The 18,618-nt window shown below is 39.6% G+C and overlaps 1 protein-coding gene across 1 annotated transcript in view; it reads left to right on the forward strand.

The window, feature by feature from the left end:
* Positions 1-18,231, forward strand: part of LOC135709803 (uncharacterized) — an 81,280-nt gene extending 63,049 nt beyond the window's left edge. Inside the window, exon 3 of the mRNA XM_065232199.1 lies at positions 13,700-18,231. Coding sequence (XP_065088271.1) covers positions 13,700-18,059 — 4,360 coding nt within the window. The 3' untranslated portion in view covers positions 18,060-18,231. The remainder of the gene's footprint in view (positions 1-13,699) is intronic.
* The last annotated feature ends 387 nt before the right edge of the window (positions 18,232-18,618 follow it).

An 18,618-nucleotide genomic window follows, 5' to 3' on the forward strand; every position in this document is an offset into this window, starting at 1 on the left:
ATAGTGAGCACCAAATTCAGGAAATCTACAAAACGCTGTGATTCAACGGCGGTGAAGACTTTATCTGATATCATCATATTCTACCAAATGTTTATGAAGCTGATCTGGAAGCTGACAACAAAAGAGGCTGATCATGTCGCGATTCCTACATTGATAAATAAATAATTCGATTGTTTCACTCTTGAATTCACCCGTTGCTTGAGAACAGTTCGTCCAATCTTCTTGGTGTAAAAAGGTAAGTTGTTGAGAATTTCATGTTCAATTCGAAAAATCTATCGTTGTAGATGGAGAAGCATGACCAACTTGTAAAGGGGGATTTTCATGAAAGAAAACCAGATTTTGCCGAAATTATTTTCAAAATATCTAGGAATCGGCTACATTTAGGTAGGAAGTTGATCACCATGAGTATTTTAAAATGACCATTACAGGGTGACAACTCAACGAGGAAAGTGGGGAAAAATTCGGGAAAAGTCAGAATAAAAGACGGGAATTTGATAAATCCACCAGGAAAATATTCCGGTGCCATTGATTTCAATAATTTTTGAACTTCACGTCAAGGTTGCAAATACTCATTTCAGATAAAATAATGTTTTTTCGAAAAAATAAAACCAAAAGATGGCATGATGACATGTTTTACTTGTAACTTACAAGAAGAGGTTACAAAGTATGCGTTTGAAACATAAAACCTGTAAATTTTGCTTTCTATGAGTCACAATCAGCGATTTGCTGATCGCTGAGTGAGTGAGTGAGTGTGTGAAAAATCGCTGATTGTGACTCTCATGAAGTGAAATAAACAGGGTTAATATGTCAAACACATACTTTGCAACCTCTTCTTGTATCTTACCAATTCAAAATATGATCATAGAATCTAATTATTTCATAATTAAAAAAAAACATTGTTTTACCTGAAATGAGTATTTGCAACCTTGCTTCACGTACACACTTAGATGTAACTAATTTTAAACGTGACGGAATTCATCTTTGACTTGAAGGATGAGACGTTAACAAACATGTCATGTATAAGTATAAGTGCTCCGCAAACCGGGAACATGATGATAATCCAATGTACCCCGAAAATCTTAGTTCTATGGCTCTGTCAAATCGAATGAAAAATTGTGTAATTTTTCAATTGGGCTTATTGTTTTTTTCGGTAATGCAAGCAATGTTCAAACATTGATATTCTTCGTTCTGGCAAATTAAATGAAAAAAAAAAGTACAACTTGTCCATTGGGTTGATTTTTATTGAATACTGCTTAGTACACTTCAAGTAAAAAACTACAGCAACAATTGAAATAGGCGGAACAAACAAACGGCTGCAAGCACATACACGCAACCTAACACCAGAATTTGATAGAACAAACCTATATAGAATGGTATTGTTAGTTTGCGTGGGTGTGTTTTGATTCTCGAGAAATTTGCGATTGTTGGTCTAGAAATGTTTTATTTTCTGACGGACATCAAAATTGATATCAATGAACTACGAGATCTTTTTCTTTCAGTTCAACAATAATGAAACCCAACCATTGGCGTAGCTAGAAAATTTATCTGGAGGGGGCCTGCTGCATTTTTTTATCTTGCAATACTACCGTTAAACAAAATATCACTCAAATTGCGTCATGGCAACTTATTTTTGGGTACATTTTTTCTGTGACGAATAATATGACATTGAGGCCTGCTATTATTTTAATGGTGATACAATAAATTTGATTATATTTATTCCATAACAACGATTGGGACCTCGATTGGGGGAGCCTTAATAGCTTTCTGATTTTTAACAAGCAATGATCGTTTGCTCATGGTTTTTGTAATGAAATCATTGTCCGGATCTTATAAATTTAAGCATCTCAAACTTAAGAAAATTCTCAGAGTTAGGTAATTTCATGAATTCTGTAACTAGCTTTTTTAAGATTTTGAATATTTCACCAACAGTCAAATCTCAGGCATAGAAACCAAAATTAAATTCTCGGAGTTTAAATTTTATAATTTTATAAAATTCTGACTGTTTCAAGGTAAAGTGCACACAGAATAAATTTCATACATCTAGGACATTCAGGAAAATGTTCAAGAGGCACATTTTTATATATATCCTTATTAAGGATACTTTTAGTGCCAGCGTTCGTCTCCGCAGATGCACATTTCTTAACATTGTGAATGTTAAAATAAAAATAGTTTTGAGATCCAAAACCCATATGTTTTCAAGATTTTGTAACTAATAAAAACTGATATCTCTGATACAGATTGTAAGCATAAATTATTTGAACACAAATGTAAATAAAAGAACGACATTATATCAATTGTCCTAAATATAAGACTAAGATAAAATTGGAAGATCCTTCCTAGACAGTTTTTTCATAAAAATTCTAGCACATGAATATTAAAAACAAATAAGAATTTTAATAATTAAAATATGTATGACGTAATCAAAAGTAAAAAAAAAACTAATGAATTAAAAAAGGTTTTGATATCATAGGCTTGGACAAGCTTTGAATCTCCTGGCACAGACAAACAGACGTAACATTTCATTTTGTATCTTCGTTCACGCATTTAACGGTTGATTTGAATATTATCAGTTCCGCGAACTACTCGCCGCAGCACTGGCATCGGATCACTTTGACGTTTCTCTACATTCTATAGAACTTTTATGCAACATTGTTTGCGAGTTAGCGAGCAAGCTTGTTTTCCACGAGAAGCCCGAGAGATGTCGTTACTGAGGTCCTATGTTTTCAGATGCAATGTTTTCAAGAAAAACTTTTTCAAAGACTTACGTCTGTTTGTCAAGGCTTCAAAATTCGTAATTCAAGATCTTGGGAAATTTACCTAGATTTTGAAACTGACAGCATTTCTGGAGAGAAAAATTCTTCGAGACAAGAAAGTAAAAAAAATAAGATTTAAAAATTTCATGTGGCAAAAATTGTGAAAAATCAGGTTATAATTCAATTTCAAGATACCGGATTTTGAATGTCATGATTCTGATACACTGGAACCTCCATTTACGAACTAAACCGGGGGCTCGTAAATCGAATTAGTTTGTAAAAAACCTCGTTATTTGGGATTTACTTCGTAACAAAAGAGGTTTTTGAAAATATTGTCAAATACCTCACAATATTGGTATTTTTGGAATCGGAGTGACGTGTAGGGTCCGAAAATCGATGTCTGACGCCATTTTGAAATTCAAGATGGCGGCTTCCGTTTACAGATAAAATTGGAAATTCTGCCAAATACCCCACAATATGGTTCTTTTTGGAATCGGAGTGACGTGTAGGGTCCGAAAATCTATGTCTGACGCCATTTTGAAATCCAAGATGGCGGTTCCCGGTTACAGAAAAACTTGGAAATTCTGTGGGGTATAATATTGGTATTTTTGGAATTGGAGTGACATATAGGAACCGAAAATCCATGTCTGACGCCATTTTAAAATCCAAGATGGCGGCTTCCGGTTACAGAACAACTGGGAAATACTGTCCACAATATGGGTATTTTTGAAATTGGGGTGACAGGAAATCGATGTCTGACGCCATTTTGAAATCCAAGATGGCGGCTTCCGATTACAGAAAAACTTGGAAAATCTGCCAAATATCCCACAATATGGGTATTTTTGAAATCGGAGTGACGTGTAGGGTCCGAAAATCGATGTCTGATGCCATTTTGAAATCCAAGATGGCGGCTTCCGTTAACAGAAACACTTTGAAATTCTGTCAAATACCCCATAATATTGATATTTTTGGAATTGGAGTGACATATAGGAGCCGTAAATCCATGTCTGACGCCATTTTGAAATCCATGATGGCGGCTTTCGGTTACAGAAAAACTTGGAAATTCTGTCAAATATCCCACAATATGGGTATTTTTGGAATCGGAGTGACGTGTAGGGTCCGAAAATCGATGTCTGATGCCATTTTGAAATCCAAGATGGCGGCTTCCGTTAACAGAAACACTTGTAAATTCTGTCAAATACCCCATTATATTGTTATTTTTAGAATTGGAGTGAAATATAAGAGCCGTTAATCCATGTCTGACGCCATTTTGAAATCCAATATGGCGGCTTTCGGTTACAGAAAAACTTGGAAATTCTGTCAAATATCCCACAATATGGGTATTTTTGGAATTGGGGAGACGTGTAGTGACAGGAAATCGATGTCTGACGCCATTTTGAAATCCAAGATGGCGGCTTCCGTTAACAGAAAAACTTGGAAAATCTACCAAATATCCCACAATATGGGTATTTCTGAAATCGGAGTGACGTGTAGGGTCCGAAAATCGATGTCTGATGCCATTTTGAAATCCAAGATGGCGGCTTCCGGTTACAGAACAACTGGGAAATACTGTCCACAATATGGGTATTTTTGGAATTGGAGAGACGTGTAGTGACAGGAAATCGATGTCTGACGCCATTTTGAAATCCAAGATGGCGGCTTCCGTTAACAGAAAAACTTGGAAAATCTACCAAATATCCCACAATATGGGTATTTTTGAAATCGGAGTGACGTGTAGGGTCCGAAAATCGATGTCTGATGCCATTTTGAAATCCAAGATGGCGGCTTCCGGTTACAGAACAACTGGGAAATACTGTCCACAATATGGGTATTTTTGAAATTGGGGATATAATATGGGTATTTTATAAATCGGAGCGACGTGTAGGGTCCGAAAATCGATGTCTGATGCCATTTTGAAATCCAAGATGGCGGCTTCCGGTTACAGAACAACTGGGAAATACTGTCCACAGTATGGGTATTTTTGGAATTGGGGAGACGTGTAGTGACAGGAAATCGATGTCTGATGTCATTTTGAAACCCAAGATGCCGGCTTCCGTTAACAGAAACACTTGGAAATTCTGTCAAATACCCCATAATATTGGTATTTTTGGAAATGGAGTGACATATAGGAGCCGTAAATCCATGTTTGACGCCATTTTGAAATTCAAGATGGCGGCATCCAGTTACAGAATAACTGGAAAATACTGTCAAATACTCCACAATATGGGTATTTTTGGAATTAGGCAGACGTGTAGTGACAGGAAATCGATGTCTGACGCCATTTTGAAATCCAAGATGGCAGCGTCCGGTTAAAGAAAAACAGAAAAAATACTGTTAAATACCCAACAATATGCGTATTTTTAGGATCGGGGTGACGTGTGAGAACCAGAAATCCATGTCCGACGCCATTTTGAAACCCAAGATCGTGGCAGCAGGTTAGAGAAATACTGGGAAATACTGTCAAATACTACACAATATGAGTATTTGTTTAATCTGGGTGACATCCGTCCACCATTTTGGATATAAATGGCGTCAGACATCGATTTCCGGTTCCTTCTCGTCAATCCGATTCCAAAAATACCCATATGGTGGGGGTATGTCACAGTATATCCCAGTTTCTTAAAATCGCAAAAAAAAAACTCGTTACTTGGGATTTACTTTGTAAAAAGAGGAACGTAAATTGAATACTGCGTAAAAAAAGACTTTGTAAACGGAGATTTCAGTGTATTTGAAGAGAAAAGTAAGTAATAAAGCATTTATCCAGAACATTTTTTTTCGATTCATCGGACTAACTAACATTTGGAGTTATATTTAAAATCAAGATTTAACTATAATTCTAATCGAAAGGAATGAACTCGAAACTTGAATGATTGTGTCCCTGTTTATAACTAGTTGGTAATTTAACTTATTTTTTACAAAAGTTGGGATATTTTCTTTATTTTAAATTTAATTAGTTTTGGTTGAACCCATTTGTTATAAATTTATTATTTACACGTACTTTATACGGGTTAGAGCTTCTTCAGTTAATTTATTTAATCAAAAATTACACACACAAAACTATTCTCCAGTTGAAATCCGGGCATAACATTCATCAAAAAGAAAGAAATTTATACAGATTAGGTATATGCAGAAATTGAAATTTCTGCCCGGAGTTCAGTGCAAATTTTTGACAATATAGTTAAATCACCAAGACACGGGGAGGGATGGGTCTTCCCTATAGATAATGAACAAATATGACCATAACATCAAGATTCATCATTCAAGATTCCATTAGATTCTATTAGCTGGAAAACTTTTGAATACTTCCTGATCAACCTACAGTCTTAATTTTTTTTTAATTTTTAAATAGTTGGAGATCCTCAGAACCTGATCAACCAGAAGTCTAGGAAAAATATCCAGTGAACTTTAATATCTACGACTAGAAGGAAGGATGTCTGATAGAATATCCTGTAACTTATGCAACGTTTCCTGAACATCTACAAAACTTAAGTTTTACAAAATTTCCTCACTTCTACGAAGTTCCCTGAATTTAATCCAAATGCCATATTTTTTCCATCTTTCTTAATTCTACAAAGATCTCTACACATCTTTGCACTTCTGGAAAGATACCTATGACATCTACAAATATTCTTAAACACCTAGTAGCGAAGTTCCCAAAACCTCCAAGTAGTTCATGGTGTTTTTTTGGAGTAAGATCTGTAACAAAGTTCTTTTACAAAATTCTCTGAACTTTTTTCAAAATTGCTTACCAGGTATGGAAAATCATTTACATTCATTTCATGCATTCATTTACATTCATTTGCCTCTAACTTTTTTCATCAACAGCATTCCGCAAAATGATGTATGAAACTTTTGTTGGTTTTGTTATTAGCAGAAAAAGGTTCTTATGATGGTTCGAGACTCCTTCCCCATCCGTAAAGGGGGACTCCCATACAAATGAAACAGAAATTTCTGCATAACTCGAGAACTAATCAAGCAAATGGAACCAAATTTGGCATGTGGGGGTCATAGGGGGTAGCCCCTTAGATAAAAGGGGAGGGGGCTGTATACAATATAGCATGTTTTTAAAATTGGCGCATAAACTCAAGCTAATATTGAATCCCGAGCAAGGCCGGGCACACTTAGCTAGTAAAGTATAAAAAAAGGATGACCCAATTTGTACCATTTGTAAATGGGTACGTGAAACCAAGCTGAACTGCCAAGTTGATAGGAGGCTGGAGCTCCGAGACTGAAAATTACGTTTGATTGAGCGGAATTTCGCGTCGCGGAGTCCATCACTTTAAATTTTAAGTTATTTTATTTGAAAAATATTAATTTTCTTGCCTTTGTTTACATCCTATCAACAACGCTCTCAAATTGGCGCCTTGTTCTCAAAGAAAAAATGGGAACTCGTTCGTAACTTTTTCATTATTTGTTTACAAGATTGAGTAAATATTTGGTAACTCCGAACTTCACACTTACAGCTTTAAAATCGATATCAAGTAACGGTTGACTATGCTTTTACTGCTTTCCATCAGTCCCGTTTATTTTGATGTTTATGATTTCTTTGTTGAAGTTGTTTACAATCATGAGTGATTATTGCAATGAATTAATCGTACTTTTTCATTGGTACCGCACCACCAGTACGAAAACAGCCCATCTAAGCGAGCCTGGGACAAAGTTGTGGGAAACTGGCTCACATTGATAAAAAATCACAAATTTTTGTCGAAAATTGAAAAAAACAAATATAGCATATTTTAAATGCTTTTAAACCTATGATTATTTGAAAGCTTATCAACAAATGCTAAATTTTTTGATATTAGACACAAGGACACTTCACAATTGGAATTTTTTTTTATATTAGACACAAGGACACTTCACAATTGGAAAAAAAATCGTTGGACATCAATTTTTAGTAAAATTGTTGATTTTCTGGGCTATAAAAAATCAGGCGTAACGTTTAAAAACGGTACAAAAGCTTTTGTAAACAATATCGCTCACGCAAACCAATACAATGGTAAGTGGCGAATTTTCCCTACCTGATGATGTAAAGGGCCTTACAGCTTTTGTTTATAAAAGCTTTTGTGCCGTTTTTTTATATTTTCCTAATAAAAAAACATTAATGAGCGGAGATGAACCAGCGTCTGGATGAAATTCTCCTTAATAAAGACAGCCAACAAACCAACCAAAAATCGTTAAAAATTATTTTCTAAAAAAAAATTCGAAAAGAACTTCTCCAGTTATTAATTGAGATCTTTCTACGTCTGTAAGATTTTTGCATTTGTATTATGGTGTGGCAAGTATGGAGAAATATTTCAACCCGAAAAATTCATCGACCGAACCAGGAATCGAACCCAGCCGCCTCCAGCATGGTTTTGCTTCACAGCTGCGCTTTAACCGACTGAGCTAAGGTAGACCCCTGCATAAAGCGATGATAATCTTTTTGGCATTTTACGATACTTCAATTTATCGTGATAAATTTTGAATCGCTTAGTGGTACGAAATTGTTTAAAATTAAATAGGGGAAATGGATGTAATGTTGGCCAAAATTCCCCTAATTTGGGCCCGCACATAAGTTCAGCAATCGCCTTAATTTTCAAAGGCGACCAAAATATCCGTTAGTACCGTCCCGCAAACCGATGCTCACCTAACCAATCGAACACCACTATCGAATAGGGGAGATTAAATACTTGTTCGACGAACAACTTGCGAGTGTTATGTCTGTTTGTCTGTGGAAATACATTTGTTCCCGTACTTGATTTTCTGATTTTACTGTAAGTTGCTGTAAGACAAAAATTCAGGAATCCCCGATTTGCGCGGTGTGTGTTGCCGTCTACCCACCACCATTTCTCAGCAATCTTTCAACCAATTGAGCTGGTTTTTCGTTTGTCACTAGGGTCAACCTCCAACTTGTCACTCACAAAAAATTAGCTCAATTTGATGAAAGACTGCTGAGAAATGCAGGGCTGTTACAACAGGCACGAATTTCGCGGATTTGTCGCGGATTTGAACTTTCAGTCGCGAAAATCTCGGTAAAATTAAATGATGTCGCGAAAATCGCGAAGGGACTGATGTGCTGTCACAAAAATTGTGGAATTCATTGTAACCTTTCCGTCCTGGATTAAACCAAACACCCTGCAAATAATCGAGAAATGATCTCAATTCCATAAGTCACACCGGATTTATACGGAAAAATCCCTGGGGTCTGTCCAACGTGAGACATTTTCATTTTTTTTTTTTTTTTTTTTTTTATTTCCAATATGAACATAGCACTTTTCGTTGTCAAATCATAAACGAATCGTATACATGCGAGTAATTGCCATGTATACCGGATATTCTAGGTTCTCCAAATCGTCCTGGAGTTCAGTTGATTTGTTCTACTATATCAACCAAGACTGCAATAATGTCTGTAGTATCGAAATATGTTCAAACAGAATTCAAAGTGTCTATGTGGATCGTGCTCGACCTATTGAACGTATACATGATGTTATAGGTTTTGAAATCATTCTGGAGATCAGATTATTTTTCTACTAGATCACCCAAAACTAATTCAATATCTGTAGTATCGAAATATGTCCAAACAAATTTGCAGTGTCTATGTGCATCATGCCAATCTAAAGGGTGTCCACGATGAAATTGCCACACACAAAATTGATTCGAAAAATTCGAGTTTTCATCCGATTGCCATCAAATTTTCAGGGATTGAGAAATAACTATTAAACTTCATTTTACCGTTTTACTCGTATTTTATTTACAGTCCATACGCAAATGCCCGCACCTTGGCCTTAACCCCGGCCATAAGATTCTGCACAACCTGTGAATCAACCGTTTTTTGCATGTAAACCCATACTTTCTTCAGTTCCTCGACTGTCTTCACTACCTTAGGTCGTTTAAGAAGGTGCTGCTTCATAATCGCCCAGTACTTCTCGATGGGGCGGAGCTCCGGAGTGTTGGGAGGGTTGAACATTTTCGGCACGAAATTGACCTTATTGTCCGCATACCACTTCAGCACGTCCTTGGAGTAGTGGCATGAGGCCAAATCCGGCCAGAAGATTGTTGGGACGTTGTGGGCCTTCAGGAGAGGAAGCAGCCGCTTCTGGAGGCACTCTTTTATGTACACCTGTCCGTTCATCGTGTCCTGGGTCACGAAAGGTGCACTCCGCTTCCCGCACGTGCAGATGGCTTGCCAAACCAGGAATTTCTTCGCAAATTTGGACATCTTCTGAGTGCGGACATGCTCCGGAACGCTGAACTTATCCTTGGCCGTGAAAAACAGGTTGCCGGGGATCTGTTTGAAGTCGGCCTTCACATATGTTTCGTCGTCCATGATGCAGCATTCAACTTTCGTCAGCATGTTGAGGTACAACTTCCTGGCACGGGTTTTGGCGGACTTGTTCTGCTTCTCGTTGCGATTAGAGGCCTTTTGTACCTTGAACGTTCGAAGCCCAGCCTTAGTTTTGGCCTTCTGGACAAAACTTCGGCTTAGGTGCAGCTTCTTAGCCACATCCCTAACGGAGGCGTTCGGATTTCGGTTGAAGGCCCCAACTACGCGGTTGTGATTTTTGGTGTTGTACGGAATACTTTTTCCTTCACTTCTGGGCTTCCGATCGGTGGTCAACCGTTCCTCGAACCGCTTAATCACTCGCGACACCGTGGAATTCGCGATTCCCAACGTTTTAGCGATGGAACGATGCGAGAGATCCTTGTTCTCGTGATAAATGCGCAAGATTTTATCACGCACGAGCTGTTCTTTCGACTCCATTTCCGCGAGTTTTGATCACAGGACTTTAAAACTTGCAGGATGTAAATAATGCACTATGAACTAAATCCACCCAAATTTTCATTAAATTCTACCCAACGGTTAAAAAGTTAGAGCAATTTCATAGTGTGGCAATTTCATCGTGGACACCCTTTATTTCCGTGCATGCCAAATGTTCTAAGATTTCCAAATCGATATTTCGATACTACAGATATTATCACAGTCTTTGTTGATCTATTAAAACAAATCATCTGAACTGCAGGACGATTTGAAGAAACTAGATCATCTGGTATACGTGGAAATAAATCATACATTTTATCCATATAGACATTATGAATCTGTTTGGACATATTTCGATACCACAGACTTTATTTCAGTCATGGTTGATCTAGTAGAATAAATCATCTGAACTCCAGAATGATTTAGAGATCCTAAAACATCTGGTATACATAGCAATAGTTCATGAATGATCCACATAGACACTGCGCATCTGTCTGGAAATATTTCGATACTAAAGACATTGTCCCAATCTCGGTTGATCTAGTAGATTAAATTATCTGAACTCCAGGACGATTTGAAGAACCTACAACATCTGGATTACTCGGAAATAGATCACGAAATGATCCACGTAGACACTTTGAATCTGATTGGACATTTTTCGATACTTTCGATAATGTCTTGGTTGATCTAGTAGAACAAATCAATTATAACCTGAACGATTTGGAAAACCTATAATTTCCTGTATACATAGTAATAAGTCGTGCATGATACTAAAAGTCACATAGAGTAGGTGTTTCGGTAATAGTGGTGTACCTAAAGTTGCGGTATGGAGGTTGTGCCGGAATAGTGAGGAGGATCCGGATAAGAATATTTTTCATCGGTAGCTCTCCTAAAATAAAGCATATTTGCATATTTCAAACTTAAAATGGATTTACACTCCTTTGCACCTATAGTTGCGGTAGTGTTCCTATAATAGTGGAACCCATAAGAAACCAACGCATTCCACTATTATAGGAACCAAAGTAAGCAACTACCACATCTACTGGAACAGTGTTCGATCTTTCTAAAATTTTATGCAATTTTATTACAATGTAATATTTCTCTACCAAAATAGAGGTTGAAAGCTATAGATTGACGTATAGCAATTGTGTGTACATCGTATATTTATTTTTTAATTGATAAATTGGCTTAGTACCTCCACTACTGGCTCACCCACCCTATATACGATTCGGTTATGATTTGACATCGAAAGGGTTCATATTAAAAATAAAAAAATATCATGAAAATGTCTCACCATTGGACAGACCCCAAGGAATATCCGTGTAAATGCAAAGCCGTAATGTGACCATCAAGTGGGACTTATGAAACTCTGGTATTTTCTCAATTATGTGCAGGGTGTTTGGTTTGAATCGGTAGAAAATTGAGTAAACTAGAGCCAAATTAACTACAACATTTAGGACAGCAAAATACATCAGAGGCCGGTATTATTCAATAAAATCTCATAATGTAAGGTTGTTTTATTATGTTCACTAATTGCTCAGAATCTAAACTATACATAAATAACTGAAGATGATACATTGTTTCTTTTCAAAGCTTACAAACGAATCTCCTTTAGCTCAGTCGGTAAAGGCGTAGCTACAAAGCAAGTGCTGGAGGTGACTGAGTTCGATTCCCTTCCGGTCTATTAATTTTTCGGGTTGGAAAATATCTCTATTTCCTTGGGCATAGGATGGTACAGGCATAGAAAGCTCTCAATTAAAATGTGAAAGTACTTCAAAGAACACTAAGTAAAGAGCAGGTAAAAATCTAATATGATATAAGCAATAAGCTTGAAATGCCATGTAGTAGTATACAAATGGTATTTTTAGGCAATGAAAATAGTTTTTTTTTTTCGCGGATTAGTATTTGAAATCGTGGATTTCTTTTGAGAAATCGCGGATTTCGCAGTTCATATTTAGAAAATCTTGTAACAGCCCTGGAAATGGCGGTGGGTAGACGGCAACACCCACCGTGCAAATCGGGGATTCCTGTATTTTTGTCTTACAGCAACTTACAGGAAAATCAGAAAAGCAAGTACGGGAACAAGCATTTAACGGCCAAATTAAAAGTATCGTAGTTGGTATTACCATAGAGGTAACTCTAAGACCACTGGGTCCCGAAGAAAATCATTATTATTTTTGGCACACTCAGTACCAGAACAACGGTCCCAAGCAGTCCCAAGCTATTTCACTCACCCCTGCATGTTCTGCATGAATCCACACACCCCTGATGTTATCTGTCAAACTTTCATAGCGAATCAAAACAAACATAGTGTAGTAATAGAATTTCAACTAGAATAGGGTACGTTAATCGTTTGCTTGGGACCAATAGGCTATTAAAGTGGTGAGCCAATTTAAAATCGTTAGTTTCGTATTGATTGTTGGTATTACCACCATAGTAACGTTTGACGTTACTCTGTTTGTCTGTGGTATTTCCTCATATTCCGTTTAAAATACAGCGGTGGGATGTGGCTGTCAAATACCAACAATCGTCGCCTGCCTCGTATAACTGGTTCCAAATGTAAACAAGCCAAGAATGATCTGTACGCTGATTTGACAGCACGTCCTTTCTCAGATAAAATGGTCTCGGTGTACTGAGCTGCATGCACGATAAAAGAAAAACGAGTTTTTGAAGATTTTGAATACTTCCTGCCAAAAGATGTATCGCGATGCAAGCAGATACGAAAAACAAAAGTAGATTTTTCGTAGATTGATTTACTCGCTCAAGATTTTTTGATTATCTAGGATTCAGATTTAGATGTGTTGCAGCAACGGCTGGCTTTGAAATTTATACTGCTCAGCTAAAAGATGTTTATTATTAGTGAAACGCAAACGTTCTGCAAAGACTTGAGCATTTTAACGGGGTGCCAGATTTTTTTTTTTGCAAAAATCTAGGTTCCCAGTTTGGTGGAAATAGTGGGTGAGTGTATTATATAGGTGGGATTATCCTCGGGATTATCTCTGTTTCCTGAAAATGTGCTGGACGTCTTAGGTGAGGGGTAGCTTACACGTCTTTGGGGGTTATTGCATATGAATAGGTCGACAAAGTTTCTAGGTTGTTTTGACTGCAATATACGTACGGAGAGGATCTGCGATGCAATGTTTTATGATGCTTTCTAGGATTTGGTTTATAAGCAATTTTCGTTTTTCCCCTATTTCCCAAACAACAGCACCGACGAAGATGCCCGCCAGGCAATGATGCTGAATGGAGGTAAAATCAAAGAAGTTCAGGTTTCACTGCTTCTGTCCTCGCGTGCCGAAATGCAAAAGGTCATCGAAGATGCACGTCGCACTACAATGTCTTTCATGCAGCTTTCCGCTCAAGGTGCTCAACAAATGCAACAGCAAGTTCCGGTAGTTCCTAAAGTTACGACTCCTGCGGTTACGGTTGCACATCAACCGCAACCTCCTGTTATCAGCCTGTCCGGTTTCTTGGCACAAAATCTAAACCAGCAGAAAGCTCAATCGATCTACTCGGAAATTCCGGGATTGGGGTTCCTGGCCACCGGTGGAGGAATGTTTCAACCGAATGCTCCGGCGGCTGGTTTGTTCTCGGCACTTAGTGCCCAAACCTACAGCAATACTGGAGCGGCTTCGAATGCTGCATTTACACAGTTGTCTGAGCAGTTGAAAAAGGTTGGCGAAGCGGAGAAGACTATGGGCTCAACCGCCAAGGTACCGATTTCTTCTTCGAGCACTACGACTAGTACGTCGAAGAAGGATTCGGGAGAGAGAAGTAGTCGTAGAAGTAGATCCAGTTCTCGTGAACGGGACAGACGTCGTTCGCGATCAAGAAGCCGTGATCGTGGCAGTAGACGTCGTGGAAGGGATCGTAGCCGTGATCGGAGGAGCAGAAGTCGTAGCCGTGAGCGCCGGGATCGTAGGCGTCGATCACGTTCACGGGATAGACGTGATGATAGGCCACGGGAGAAGAGCAGGGAGCGGGATCAAAAGGCGGCTGATAAACTTTCTAAGCAGAGAGTTTCTCGGTTCAGTGATCGTGCTGAAGCTAAGGCAGCTGCAGTAGCGGAGGTGGTGGTAGTTCCGACTCCGAGCCCGACACCAACACCACCACAACCAACGACATTCGTCAGTCCGTGGGATACACCGATTCAGCAGAATTTGATGAAGTTGGCTAACGTGGGGTTGGATAAGCCAATGCAACAGAACGCTGCCCCTACGACGATGGGTTCTGCACCTAATTTGACTTCTGGAGATGGGTTTGGTGGTCGGAACGAGCATCAGCAGAACAATGTGCTTCCTAATCCAATAGCAGCAAGCTATCGAATGAATGTGTTACCATCGGTCAACTACGGGTCATTCCAGTCGTCAAAGCCGCTCAGCAATGAACAGTTGAGTAAGTTGCAGCAGTTGCAAGTTCGGCGGGATCCGATGGTCTACCAAGAAAGTAATCCGGTTGGAAATAGACAGGGAGGACACTTCTCGGATGGAGAAAGCAAGGCTCATGCTAGAAATAATCAAGGTGGATATGATAGTTTGTCGCGAAGAGATGGTGGTGGAAAACGACCGACTGATGGTTATCAAACGGATGGTGGAATGAACAAGCGGAATCAAAGTATGGAGGAGAAGGTGGATAGATCCATGTACGATGATATTGAAGGGCAGTCGGTGAAGATGTCCCATCTGGAGACGATCACTGGGTACGGTGAAGTTCGAAGGTTCTTCCACGGGCAGACAATTTCGAGTAATGGAATTAAGATGATCAACGACCAGAATGGAAGGCGCACTGGAGTGGCACTGGTGAGGTTCTTGCGGAAGGATGGCAAACGATATGCGCTTTCGCGGGATGGCATGCGATTGAAGAATTCAGTTGTCAAGATCGAATCGATAGCGGATCAAGAGTTTGATGATGCAGTTGATTCGTACCGTCCGGGTTTTGATGATGCTCAGAGTAACTGGAAGGAAGTTAGCTTGGATAGGAAGGACAGTAAGAAGGAAGAGGTGATTGAAATCCGAGATGATTCATATAAACAAGATAACAAGTCTGGAACGGTTGTGATTTGGAATCTTCCTACTATGACAACGGAGTTGGATTTGATGAAGATCTTCTCCGATTTTAGTGTTGTTGAGGTGTTGATCATAAAGAACTACAAGAATCCGAAGCAGTTGGATGGCTATGTGAAATTTCACCGATGGGAAGATGCTCGAAGGGCGTGTGATAGTGTCCATAAGCACTATGTCCGGAACAAGCGAGTGTTTGTGAAGCAGTGCACGGAGATTGAGTATGATGCCGCAAAGAATGAGTATGAAGCGCCGCAGGAATCGGAGCCGGTGACTGTTGTGCTGGATGATTCCGCTCAGGAGGCTGTATTGTCTTCGAAGGCATCCAAGAAAAACGAAGCTGTAGATGACGATAAGATGGATTTGGCTGAAGATGAAGACGAAATAGGACAACTTAATATACAACTGCATGAACCACCTCTTCTAAATCAGATGAAAGTCAATACGCCACCTCCGTCCAACTTCCAACTCGGAATGAGAGGAGGATTGAACAATGAATCACAACAACGGCAACTTAATGACGGGCCTCCCTTTAGCCGGGAATCCCCTTCAAGTTACAAGTTAGGTGGTGACAGTTGGGAACGTGAACAACCACAGCAGACACCTCCGATGAATCGCGATCCGAGGAATATGTTCAGTCAAAACTTCAGTCAGCAACAACAACAACAACAACAACAACAACAACAACAAAAACACGCATCTCAACTAAATCTTGGATTTGGAGGAGACATCAATCGTGATCCTCGCCGGCGGCAAGACGCTATGGGCCAAAAGATGGCCGGGTTTGATCAAAGTAACTTCCAGGGTGACAGTAGTCGTGACAGTTTCGGCTCACAATCACGCTTCAATTCTCAAGGACCACCATCACAGTCCATCGACAATAATCTGTATGGCCAGCAAATGGGTCCGATGGGTGGTAGCAATCGCTATGATCAACAACAAAGCGGTTCATTCGGCAACAATCGTTACGACCAGCAAATGGGCAATAGTCTGGGAGGCCCAATGGGTAACAATCGCTACGAACAGCAAATGGGCAACAGTCAGGGTAACAATCGGTATGACCAGCAAATGGACAACCGTCAGGGAGGCCCAGTGGGTAATAACCGATATCAACAGCAACAGCAGTCGCAAATGTCCAACAATCCAGGAAGTCAATTTGGTAGTAATCGATTCGATCAGCAAATGGATAGGAACAATGCGGGTGGCAACGATAAGACAACCTTCATTATGATCACCAACTTGGAATATAACTTGCAGGAGTCCAGGATACAGGAGTTCTTTGAGCACGCAGGATTCAACCCGAAGCACATTCATATCATTCGAAACCCGTATGGTCGTTCAAGCGGCGAGTGTCTGGTGGAGTTTGGGTCGCCGCTGGAAGCCGGAGACACGCTGTCGAAGAATACCTGCATCATCGGGAAGCGGAAAGCGTTCATCAAACATTTGAATAGAAATCAAATCCTTGACATGATGCAACGGATCAACCAAAACGGTCCCGGGCAGAATTCCCAGCGAGGAGGCCAATTCGGCGGTAACAACAGTATGGGCGGTAACGGCAGTTTCGGTGGAGATAACAATTTCGATGGTAATAGCAGCAACTTGGGCAGAGGAAACAACTTTGGAAATAATGACAACGGTAATAAGAACATTTATGGTGGAAACAACTATGATGACAACGATGATAACAGAAAGTCACAAGGAAATGACAATCGGTTCTCGACTAAAACCAGAAACTTTGGTGGAGATTACTATCAAGGAAGCAGCTATCAGGATGATTCTGATAACCAACACTTGGATGAGGAAAAACGGGAGGACGATGAACCTCATGATGAATATGATGAGCACGATAAAGATCATATTGATCATAGCGATCATGATGACCATGACGAACATGAAGATCAGCAGAAAATTTCGGAAAAGATCAATGTTCCGAATCCTGAAACTAACACTGATCAACATATTGAAGATTTGACGGGAAACGATGACCTCATGGATGAAGCTGAAGCTAAAGAGCCAATAGGCGAAGGCGTATTCCAGCAAGGTCCTGAAGATGATGATCCACCGGTGAAGCAACCCATCATGGATGACACGGACTCTTGCGAAATCATCGAAGTTCCCGATCAACCTGACGAAGCCCATGAACAACAGTCAAAGGAACAACAACAGCAAGAACAACTGCACCAACAAGAAGACGTTCACATACCAGAGGACGAAGCCCCCGATCTTAACGATATGCATCAGGACCAGCATCCGGAACCGATGCGAGGAAACATTGTTTGCCTGAACAATTTGCCGTTTCGGGCGAGGAATGAAGAACTGGTCAACTATTTCCGCGAGTACAACATCACCTTAGAGGACGTCAAGCGAAGGTACCTGCCGGATGGGCGCCCAACCGGTGATGCCATGGTACGGTTCCAGAGTGGAGTGAATGCGCAGCGGGCTATGCAGACGCACCAGAACAGACGGATCGGCGGGAGGCCGGTTCGTATGAAGATCCTGGATGATTGAGAGCTCTTGTAAGTCCGACGTTGTTTTATAGTGGATTCGATTAACGTTAAGTTAATGTATTTCCTACGTAATGAGATAATTTCAGTTGTATGAACTAGCTTTATCTGCAAACATGATATGAAGTCACTGTATATATCGAGAATTCAAGTAAATATATATGGGAGAAATAGTATATCACAATGTTTTATTCATGAAAGAAATTCTTTTCAGTTTCTATTCTGACGATAAGCGAGTATTAGTGCTACCACCGGATCATTGAAAGGATCCTATGATCATAATGATCCACTGGAGGCGCGCAGGATACGTGAGTAAGTAAGCATGGCAAGACAACGGTCGAAGACAATCTAGAACTAATAGGTAAATATGAAGATAATCCAACAGAACTCAGCCTTGGAATATCGGAACATCAAATCATGTGTGTCCATTAGCAATAAATATAAAGCAATTGACATCAAACCGCACAGCAGCCAGAAGCTGTGAAAATGTAATTTCCATAAAATAAAACCAAGCCAACCCACCAAAACGATAATTGCTGGAATTTGCTTTCAAAATGCACCTC

The sequence above is a fragment of the Ochlerotatus camptorhynchus genome, unplaced genomic scaffold (genome assembly GCF_037179485.1).
Source record: "Ochlerotatus camptorhynchus isolate MF236.1 unplaced genomic scaffold, CSIRO-AGI_Acam_v1.1 ptg000365l, whole genome shotgun sequence".
Lineage (NCBI taxonomy): Eukaryota > Metazoa > Arthropoda > Insecta > Diptera > Culicidae > Ochlerotatus > Ochlerotatus camptorhynchus.